At 35.1% G+C, this 11,574-nt stretch overlaps 2 protein-coding genes across 4 annotated transcripts; both read left to right on the plus strand.

The window, feature by feature from the left end:
* The first annotated feature begins 1,608 nt into the window (after positions 1–1,608).
* On the plus strand, positions 1,609–6,368 carry LOC117124767. 3 transcript variants are annotated; one of them, XM_033271087.1, is made up of 2 exons: positions 1,609–1,759; positions 4,691–6,368. In XM_033271087.1, exon 2 carries the CDS (start codon positions 4,711–4,713, stop codon positions 5,248–5,250), a length of 540 nt encoding a protein of 179 aa, XP_033126978.1. In that variant the 5' UTR covers positions 1,609–1,759; positions 4,691–4,710; the 3' UTR covers positions 5,251–6,368. The 3 variants fall into 3 exon arrangements, with proteins under 3 accessions (XP_033126978.1, XP_033126980.1, XP_033126981.1); XM_033271089.1 differs by lacking the exon at positions 1,609–1,759 and adding an exon at positions 3,406–3,547; XM_033271090.1 differs by lacking the exon at positions 1,609–1,759 and adding an exon at positions 4,420–4,485.
* A 163-nt stretch (positions 6,369–6,531) lies between these two features.
* Positions 6,532–9,092, plus strand: LOC117124759. Its single transcript, XM_033271080.1, has 2 exons — positions 6,532–7,554; positions 8,293–9,092. The coding sequence occupies exon 2, from the start codon at positions 8,303–8,305 to the stop codon at positions 8,987–8,989; it is 687 nt and encodes a 228-aa protein (XP_033126971.1). The 5' UTR covers positions 6,532–7,554; positions 8,293–8,302; the 3' UTR covers positions 8,990–9,092.
* The last annotated feature ends 2,482 nt before the right edge of the window (positions 9,093–11,574 follow it).

Genomic DNA, 11,574 nt, shown 5'->3' on the forward strand with positions numbered 1-11,574 from the left:
GTATAAGAGACAGCTCTAGGACGGACTTTTTTTTTTTTTTTTAATTTGCTGAAAGGAGGTTTCAACCAAGGAGCTTACAAGAGCCATTGGTGAGGCAGTTTTCAGAGGCATTCCACAGAATATTTTTTTTTTTCATTTGTCAATTTTGAAAAAATGCCCGTATGCTAGCATTTCTTCTTAGACGGCACATTCAGAATTTGTCAAGTGTCTTTAAAATATCTAAAAAGAAACATTTTGGTATGCCTGAAACTCAGTTCAGGCATGTTAGAAGCAGGCAATCAGATATAAAGTAGCAAAAAAGTAAATGAGCAATAACGTTTTTAAAAAGGTAATATTTTTTTTTAAATCAATAATACACAACTGTCAACAAGCATTTTTATTGATTTGCAGAGGACATTGCACACCAGATTATATTACAACAAAAGTATTAAAAAAACACCAAAAGGTATTATGCATACAACGATCACCCTATAATAATAGGAATGGTTAATAGGAATGGTTAATGTCAGGCAAACGTCTAACACAATATAGAACACATCGATATTTATATCATTATCCCTTATTGTTTTCGCTCTTGGTCTATGCCGCCACTGTCATTATGAAATGCTTAAAGCCAGGCTTGGAGGAAGAAAATATTTGTATATGTTGTACATCTGATTTTTCTAAGACAAAAAAAGCATATTTGACGAAAAACTCGAGAACGGTTAACGAGATACAGATTTTTGAATATTTAAAAACGGGGGACAATAGTTGGAAAAAAGTGGTGATTACGCCCCCTTTCCCCCACAGTTTTTAATACACTACTATTCAAACATCTGTAAGCCTATCTCATTAACCGTTTCCGAGTATTTCGTCAATGCTTTTTGTGCCGTAGAAAAGTCAACATAAAGCATTTTCTTCCTCCAATACAACATACATTGTTTCCTCTGGAGCCTGGTATAAGGTTTATAGTTATTTTATTATGTCATTTGTACTTTTTACCTCTTAAAAGTTCACTCTTGTTTTTGTGAAATATATATTTAATTTCCATCTGTATTTACATACTAATTTGTTTTGCTGCTTATTGTATGAGTGATGTGGCTGCGACGAGGACCCATAAAATCTGAATTGAATATATTGATGTGTAGGATCTTTTAAAAGAATACACCTCGATGTGTGCCCGTTCTGTCATAAATTAATTAGTTCACAGATTCCTTATTTTAGTTGAAAATAATTAAAATGATTTTTAAAATAAATAGATAAAACGGAAAAATATAATATGAACGATAAGTATTAAGAGAATTGATGATTCGATATCGAATCAATAGCTTGTTCATCATTACTTGACAAAGTAGGTTTAATACAGTCATTTGTTTATCCAATGTTAACAGTATTCATCCCATTGTAAAAAACATTTAACTTCAATAATGAATGGTCAGGGACATATTAGGCAAACAATGAGCGAATATATTGCATCGAAAAGAAAAGGTATCTTTTGTAGTAATCCCAAGCTATCAAATCACGAATGACCTTAAAAGTTCCCCCATTGTTCCCATATTCAATATATTGATTACTAGGTCTTATATCGATTAGGATCATGCGACTGGCCTCGGTAGATGATAGTCTAACTGTACTCTATGGTTTATTGGCCATCAACCAGCCTTCAATCTTGTAAGCCTTAGCCTCTATAATGTATGTAGAGACCGGTAACCAATTTGCTTCATAGTTACCTTACGTTTTGTGCTCCACCAAGATGCTTATTGGCTGGCTTCATTTATTGGTAGGCAATGTGTTTTTTGTGGCTCTCTATTTATTTATTGGCTCATATTAAAAATTTAATAACATTTAAAGTAATATAATTTAGGTATTCATTCTCCGATTTGCTGTAATAGCCTGTATCGCATAAATATCGTGACCTCACTGTACACACACTCATACACGTGAGAGGAACTTGATCACTTTTTATAATAATTAATACAATAATTAATTAATTAATTAAGTCATTTAAAGATAAGCCTTGTCTACTTTAAATTTTGTAGGCCTATTTTAAGTCTTTAGTTTTGGATATAAAAATTTAGACTCAGACTGCTTACAGCCTCGTTTCGGAGAGGTTCGTTGTGTTCTTTACCTGCACCCCTCTAGAAATCCTCAAACATCTCTCCATTATGTCGTAAATCAGTGATTTACGTTTTTTAAGATTCATTTCAAGTTCAGCCTTGTCTACTTTAAATTCTAATCGTAGCCATAATGTAAGTCTGTAGTTTTCAATAAGCATTGGCTACTTCCAGCCTCATTTCTGAGAGGTTTTGTTTCTTTAGCCGGACTGCACTAGAAAATCTCTTAAAACCTCCCTGCCTTGTTTTAGATTGAACGTGCTTACGTTCCTTTATCATATTTTGCTCATATGAAAAATTTCAGATGGGTATCTTCTGGCAACTGAAATTCTCAAAAATTAGGAAGTTTTTTTTTCTCCTGGACAAAGTGTCCAATATTAATGGATAATCCTGAATTAGTCGCTGCTGTTCTGAGCGGAATTATTACCAAGTGTCCACGTTTTACGGTTACTGAGGAATTCTAACCAATTTTCTAATATCATACGCAGTCTGCTTCTAAATGTCCTGTTTATTATTATATCGAATCAGTAAATGGGGCAACATCTCTGGCTCGGTAAAATGCGACTGTGGAGCAGAATTTCAAACCATCATGGAACATCCTCTCAGTTGTCCCCTTCTAGAGCATGTACTACTGCTGACCTTGCGGAACTTAGGATATGTGTGCGGACATGGTTGAATAGAATCAGGGAACAGTAGGCCTAATTTCACGGTTCCCTGATAGAATATAAACCTCTCTATAGACTCGAAAAGAATTAATTTTATATTATTTTAACTACAAGCTATTCAACATTCAAGATCCCCATGCACTCTACATCCTCTTCATTCCAGTATTACAATTAGATCAATATAATAATAATATTGCAAAACAAAAAACAAAACAAAACAAAAAATAAAACAAAAAACCAACATTGTGTTTCTCGGCAATATGGGCTATTATCTTTGCACGATATCCTGTTGGCTGTTAATCAATATTTGATTTGTTCCTCATTTATTTATAATTTATTTAATCCTTGTACATCAACAAATCAAAAGATTTAATTTTAACACAATCTATTTTTAAATATTCTATTATTTTCACCTAACTAATACTTGATTTATACCGAAAGTGAAAGAATTAAAGGCATAGTGGTTGATTAACCCGGGTAAAATTATTACTCATGAGCACCCAGGTTGTCCTTAAAGAATAGTGTAGGCCAATATACCATGGCAACGTATGATACGCGTTTGGAATGTTTATACAATATTCACCTAGGGCCTACATAATATTATTGTAAAATGTTTAAACTGTACAATCCTCGAGCTTGAACAATAAGAAGAGTAGACCTATTGTGATATGCGTTAGTGGTCCGAGTGCTATAGTGTGCGGTATTGTCGTATTTTTCACAATTATTATAAGCTGATTCGTGAAGTAGGATTAAGCAGATATCAAATATTATTTTAATCTCAGTTTTCAGGTAAGCCCACTGACAGTATTCGAGCATAACACTTTATGGAGTTAGGACTACTTGATTCCTCAAGTTATGATCCATGATAGGTATAATGTAACATTGTATTAAGTCTAATAAAAACAAGACTCGGACGGAAGCGTCAAATTTCATATTGATCTATATCGTCGCTGAGCAAGACTGTGTGTGGAATAGTACACATTATAAATTCAAGCAGTTGGTTGTTTGGTTGGTTGATTGATTGATTGATTGATTGATTGATTGATTGATTTGATAGATCGATTGATTTATTAATCTCCTATTAGAAAAGAATAACCAAAGTCACTGTGCTCAGTAATCATGAAATAGTGGAATAGTCGTGTTAAGCCTGAAGTTTTACTACTAATAAATATTCTTTATTGAGATCCTGAAGACTTCGTGAATATCTTAAAATTGATGCCTTTCCTTTTACTATATGTTCAGGTAGTTACCAGTATCTTTTGATGTTCAACAACCAGTTATAATCTGTAGGCCAAATGTACCTATTTAATTCAGATTGATTAGCATGTTCCGACACATTCGTTAGGCATAATGTAGATATAGTGCAATCCTAATTAAATTAGTGTGAACTTGAAATAGATTCTGACTATTGAAACACTACATTGGTATGTATATCTTAGTGGGGGAAAAAATTAAAAGCTGTGTCTGCGGTGGTGGGTCCAGGAACACAAAGGTGAGGGAGCCCAGAGAGGGCCTCCAGCTCCCAGATGGATGGACTGACAAACCTGTTATGGTTATTGCAACTTAGATGGCTGGAAATGGTACTCACCGACTTAATTCTGAATGTCACTTCTTCTCACACCTGTTTTATTTTTTTTTTTCCCTCTAAAGTCACATTGGGGATATGACTGAAGAGATTAATTGCCTTTCATCCGTCTGCGTTCTGTGTATTAAAAGGTGAATTGAAGGTAATGATGACTAGGAATATTTACAAAATTGAAGTAAGACGTGCCCCAACCACCCTCCCGACAGCCTTCCCTTATATCTGGGATAATGTGTTGAGCTCTCCGACCACACCGTCCTACTACTACCTAGTATTATTCGATCACAAATGTGGTAAATTTGTTTTCTTTTTTATTTTGTAAATTTGTTTTTCTTTTATTTACAAACTAGAAAAGGAGGTTGAAGTCATTATGGGAACGTCCAGGCCACTGAAACTGCCACCATGGTACCAACATTATATGGAAGTACGTCGGTACGAAATTGAATGTTTCCGTGCAGCGAGAACACTTCGGGACCGTTTGATACGCGATGAGCAACGGTACTTAGATTACGCTTCGGACCGCTACATGCAGCGACGTATGGCAGGCAGATCGGTAGTGCAACCACATATGGAATCGGTTAGAACGGAATTGAAACATCTGACGTTGAAAGGAACGGACAAATCACGGACAAAGAGAGGCAGACTTGTGCAATCAACGATACCCAAACGATTACCAAGTAATAACAATGGTGGTCTAAAATATCCATCATTCTTATTTGAGGATATAATTATGAAAAACGACCGTTATAAACAGGAGGCTTCAGTACAACTTTCCTCACCACGTATCCAAAAATGTCAGCCGCCTGAGCCTACGGCGACCTGTGACGATTACTCCAAAAGGAAGTACACGCAAATAAATGACAGAGTAGTGGTCACAAAGGAGACGATGGTAGGATTAGCCCAAAAATAAAAGACAATCAAAATGCTAACACCCATGATAACTTTACTACAGACATTGCTTCTCTTCCAGATAATACGAAAACGAAAATAAGTATTAAGCGGGATAAGAGAAAGGAGAAATTCAAAGAAAATTTAAGAAAGAATAATTATATTAATGATTTGGACGCTTTTGAAATGCAAACACAATCAGGCCAAGAAAAAAAATGCCGACAATCCTGTCCTTACTAAAAACAAATGTTTGGAATAAGTTTACTACTGTTGTACCGTAAAACGTCTAATAGAAACCTGACCCTGGGTTGCTATGACTTTGTTTTTTAGTGTAGGTTGCGATTAAAGTATGGGTTAATACAGAGTACACTGGGTCACTATTATTAAGCATAAACCAGATAGGAAAACAATAACCCTCCTTTTTTCTGTCGACAACTCACATTACTAACAAAATTGAAGATTTCATTCAAAACAAATCGAATACTGTAAGAATTCTCACTCTTATACATTGTCATTTAGGTATATAATTGTGTATGAAGTTTTGGCATTCCAATAGTAACTCAACTATGCTACTATTAGAGTGAATATTGATCATTTTTATTGAATATCTTGATTTGATGTGGTGTGTTTGTTGTGAATATCTATGATAATTTCGTCATAATAACCTTAATTATTTTAAAACAGAAAAGAATATATATATATATATGTATTTATATATATATATATATACTGTATATATATTTATACATATATATATATATATATAGGCCTATGTATGTATATAAATAATGGAACGACATACAATTATTAAAGACGAATATTTTGGACACGACTGTTTCCTCTCAGCGTTGGTCATATGAATGAGAAATACAAACACACTTTTTTCATACAACTGAAATAAGGGAACTTTTCGTTGATGAACTATGCCTGTTTCGTTGATGAACTATTCTATTGTGTGTATGTAGGGGTGAAGGGTATGTGCTACACTGTACTGTATCCACTACTGGATCTACTACGAATTTAATAATATAACACTGGTGTAGTGTAAACGTTTATATTTATAATTAACATAATAATATGCCTATACATAATATAAAACAATATTATTATATAATGTTGAGGCAATACCAAATATGCAGGCCCGTAGCCAGGTTCTTCCAAGGGGTGGGGGGGGTTCTGGGCGTGAGTTCCACATTTGAAGCCCCGGTGGGGTCGGCGAAACCCCCAAAGCAAGAGGATTTTTGTGCTTTATGGGTCTAAATAATGCTATAAAAACAGATATGTTTGAAAAGGTCTGTGTCTGGGTGGGTCTGCAGTGCATTAGTTGGGTTGGAGGAAATATTTGGGAATTTAAAGAGGGGGTTTCGCCAGAAAAGAGGAGGGTTTGCTAGAAAAGGGGGGTTCTCCCGAACCATAACCCCCCCACCTAATACGGGCCTGAAATATGCCTCAATAAAATGTATATGAATTGTATGTACTCTGAATGACAGTATTTGCATTACACGCAGGAGGCCTACTATAGTAAAGGCGTGTAGTAGCAATTCAGTGCAAATATTGAGTTTCAGGAAACGATTACATTTAAATCAATAGGTTGAAAGGTTGCTCGATTTATGACCATTAAAAGAACATTTTATTTGATTTACACTCACAAAAATATTGTTGGATTATAGCAGTAACATATATATCATGTCTATTAAATAATAGACTTACAGTAGCTTGAGCAAAACATAATTTTTTTGGCCTTACAATGATTATGATGATGATGATGATAATCTTACTGGGTTTCTGTCTCGTAAAACCGGCACTGTCAGTGTAAGCCGCTTTGCAAAATACTGGGTGAATGTTCCATGTATTTTATCGGGCCGAGCAATGTACGTACGCCTATAAATTTAAAAACAAATTTCACGTATCCTACAGTACATTGTTATTATTGACACTGTTGGCAACTTGATAACGTTTCGCGGTACAGCCGGAATGTTGTGTGGATAGCAAGGGGTGGTTAAGGCACTAGCATTGTTGTTTGAACTACCTTGTCCAAAACTGTGTCAATATCGTTGATTTACTTTATGTATTCTGGCAAAGTCTAAAGTTAACACATGACTTCAAACCATAGATGAAACAAGCACGGTGGCGTGGAAACGGGGAGTAAAATATATTAATATTATATTATTATATTCACTAACGACAGACACTACGTATAACACATTTGTATGACGTCACTTGTCGAACCCACCACTAGACATTACTGTATATTGTATGTACCTTTTGGACACATCTGAAACACACACCTACTGCAGGCTGAACTACTGTAGGCATACATGTTCGTGTAAGTAAGCCTGCATTCATTTCTCTTTTGTTTTTCTTAAAGTTTTCATAAACTTGCTAATTCTCTTGTAATTTCATAAAGGACCCTATACTTAATTAAAATGTATTAAATCATTCCATTTTAGCCCCGTATTTATTTACGTATTAAATCGTAAGGCAGTTGCAGGCCACTTTTGCGTTGGCATGCAAAGGATAAGGTAATAGAGCCAAGAACACCTTGAATGAATAAAATCTATGACCATGGAACTTCGAAATATTGTGCCTACGAATACTGTGACTCTCAACTAAGTCCCTATGCGAAATTTAACTGTTCCCTGATTTATGCCTATGCATAATGTTATGATAGAATGGTAATGATGAATTGTAATAGCAATAATGATAATGACAATTATAATGATGATAATAATGATAATGATGATGATAATGATGATGGTAATGATGATGATAATGATCATTATAGTCAACGTAGTCACCTATCACGGTCGTCGCTACCTCCACCTCCGCCGCCCGTCTCTGTCTTTGTCGTATTGTTGTTATTACGATTATCATCGTCATCTTCGTCACCGTCATTCAATTAATTCCATACCTGCATATTCTTCCATTACCATTATATTTTTGATTCATCATTTTAGAAATACGGGTCTAATAGTTAATTGGAAAGTTATTGGTGGTTATTCTAACATTTTAGTTTAACATTTACTTATATTTACTTTAATTATAATTATATAAACAATTGCAGATGATTATCCATGGCAGCCTACACCCCGTCCGAGCTACCTATCTGGTACAACAGGTATTTCGTTGCTCGTGAGAATCAACGTCGGTACGAAATCGAAATTAACAACTTGAGAAAAGAACTCATTCCATCATACCAACATACACTTTCAAGGAGTTTAGAACAGTACAAAAAAGAACTTACGACAGGGAGGTTCACAGTCAGCAGCCACAACGATCGTATAGAAAGGCAAAAGGCACCGGAAGGAACCGTAGTCAAAAGTAATAATAACTGTAAACCGGTTGATGGTTTAAGACCAAACATATCGTGCTCGACAGAGTCGAGCAAAACTCATGCTCGTCCACCGAAAATAGTATTCCCTCCAATAGAAGAAACTTTCACTTATTTATCCAACAAAAAATTGTACAAAGAAAGACCAAACCAGAAAGCTAAGTTTAACTTTCAAGTAAAAGAAAGTAGAACCAGAAGTGGGAAGTCACGAATTTCTATCGAGAGGCCGGTTGATGACAGATTTGTTGGATACAAGCCACCTGAACACCTATGGCCTGGAATGCAAAAACGAGTATGGAAAAACATGTGCAAGCCCAAAGGTGGTGAACGAGGCAAGGAATGCTTACAGAAATTTTACAGTAGTAAGGAAGACTTAAGTGTACACAAAGTGAACATAGATGTGAAGAAAGTGAAACAAAAAACAGATTGAATGACGGGAATGCACTATTCCTACTTTCACTTTATTGCGGCCAAATGTTTGAAAAGTTCTCTTTATGATTCAATAAATAAAGCATATACATCTTGTACACGCACGGCCGTTCACTTCGCCAGTGTTTCAGTTGTTCCCATGATTACAATATGCAAAGTATTTTGTTAAATAGTAAATTATGCAGGTAATATTAATTATCAGTCAGTCATGACCTCACCATGTTCAGTTTTACGGCGCGTGCGAAAAATCTTAAGCAAACCTCCTATCATATCGCGTTGGTGCCCAGCCGAAACTGTTGAACATAGATAAAGCCCAGAGCTAGGCTAGCCTAGATAAATTACCAAGGTGATTCGCTTAAAAAACAATTACCTTCAAGCTAGCTATTTTGGGCTCTGTTGGAAAATAGAAGCATTAGGAGCCGTTGCTTTTGTCAACATTCAGCCCCCTGTTCAAGTACCGTACTCGCGCGAATAAGCGCCCGTTTGGATAAGCGAATAATCCAATCAATCCTTGGACCAGGGGCGGATTTAGGTGGGGGCCGGCCAGGCACCCCCCCCCCCTTTTGGGAGGTATAAAAGAAAGAAAAAACAAGAAAAAGAAACAAAAAGAAAAAATGATAGCCTAGAACGCCTCAAATGTTATTTTCTGGCGTTTAGAACACACACATTTCGCGGGGGCATGCCCCCGGACCCCGTAGGACAGTGTTGTCTTGATCGGCCCAACTTTCGCAGCCGTGTATAAGAGACAGAACTCAGGATCCGCCCCTGTGGACTGTGGATGTTGGCATGAGCCATGATTTGAAGTGTGGAGTGGAATCACATTCTCCTTTAGTCAATATCAAAATGAGGATATTTATCTCGGACAGATGAGAGCTCCCTGGACAGATATATTTCCAACTTTCATCTTCTTACATTTGTCTACAGCCTAGTCCTACTCCTTTTCCGACAATTTGCACCTTTAACACATTCTCATCTAAGTTTTCAAAAAAACCTGCAATGATCATGCCGTCCTGCTATTCTCAATCGTCCGATGGTCAACAAGCTAAACACCACCACTAATTTCATCTGCTATTCTGCTGTTATGTAATACTGTACTCACAACATTCTTGACATGACAAGCCATGCTCTCTGGACGATTACCGTATCCTGATGTCCTTATATAGGTTTTTCATTAAAAATGTGCCTCTTGAATTTAATAAGTTCTCATAAGAACCCCTCGATTTTCATCTATTTCCATAAGCGCCCCCTCAATTTCCACTCTGTTTTCATAATAAGAGCCCCGTTCGAATAAGCGCCCCGTTTGAATAAGCGCCCCTCAGAAAGTGCAAAAAGAATATTTTGAAGCGCCCGGGCGCTTATTCGGGCGAGTACGGTACATTATTTGTAATATTTTGAATGCTGCCACCAAACGGTATGCAAAATAAACTTTTTAAAATTTTAATGCACTGTGTGTTTAGAGATTTTAAAATAAACTCAAATCAAATTAATATCTTAAAAGAAATATTAAAAATAATATTAGCTTATTGGCTCATCACATTACCATAAACAATACTAAATAATAATAATAATAATAATAATAATAACGTAATAATAATAACAATAATAATAATAATGATAATCTTTAACATAGAAGTTTAAAAAAATAATAGTAATTTAATAAAAACGTTTGCTGTTTCGTGTATATTATGATTATTCTGTAATTAGTCATGTCAAACGAAATGATTATAGAAAATGATAAATACACAGAAATGATAAACAGCTTACAATTCTTCAAATGCATATTTCTCTCTTGTAATACCGCAGTAATCACGACGATAAAGGTGGGTCCTATCCAACCGATGTATTGACTATATGACAGCGCTCTTCGAGATCAGCATACGGATGCTTCACTTTTATGTATACATCTGTTGACATAATCAACATCCAAGAGAAAGCTGCCAAAAGACTGTAGTGCAAACATCCAGCATGGATAGCATATTATCTGAAATATTGAAATTACAAACTGATAATTGTAAACATGTTTATCTAGTTCGAATAAAGATGTTGAATTTAGTACTAACATATCGAAAAATGACTCAAAATTAATACAAAATCAACACATGAGACGGATAGCTGAGATACTTCAAAATGCATGACTAAAATTTGAATTTAACTATAATGTTTGATGTAGACAGATATGTTATCAATGCTCTATGATAATTCTATAAATATACATAGGCCTATATGAAAGTTACATTGTTTTCTCGATATAAGTAACATCCGATTTACTAATTTTACGTTATAATAACTGATAAAGTTTGAATCAACTAAATCAAAACGTCGATACATTCTAAAAAAAATTTTTAAAAAAAAATTAAAAAAAACATTTTTTAAAAACTATCTACTACCAAGCATTTATTATTACTTCAGCTTGCACACCTTTTAAACAGTATTTTCAACAAAATAACATTGATAGCGTTGCTGGAACATTATTGCACTGCCGACACCTAACCACAGAGTACACAACTTTGCTAGAAGCACTTTCTATAACTCATCATTTAGTATTTAATTATCTACTTCAGTAGTAATAATTATAAGCTACAATGT

This window comes from Anneissia japonica, unplaced genomic scaffold, assembly GCF_011630105.1.
Source record: "Anneissia japonica isolate Jap-2015-1 unplaced genomic scaffold, ASM1163010v1 scaffold1764_len714935_cov166, whole genome shotgun sequence".
Taxonomy (NCBI): domain Eukaryota; kingdom Metazoa; phylum Echinodermata; class Crinoidea; order Comatulida; family Comatulidae; genus Anneissia; species Anneissia japonica.

What these genes read in the sequence shown, in the direction of transcription:
- LOC117124767 (XM_033271087.1), top strand. Translation starts at nt 4,711, where the DNA reads ATGGGAACGTCCAGGCCACTGAAACTGCCACCATGGTACCAACATTAT.
- LOC117124759 (XM_033271080.1), top strand. Translation starts at nt 8,303, where the DNA reads ATGGCAGCCTACACCCCGTCCGAGCTACCTATCTGGTACAACAGGTAT.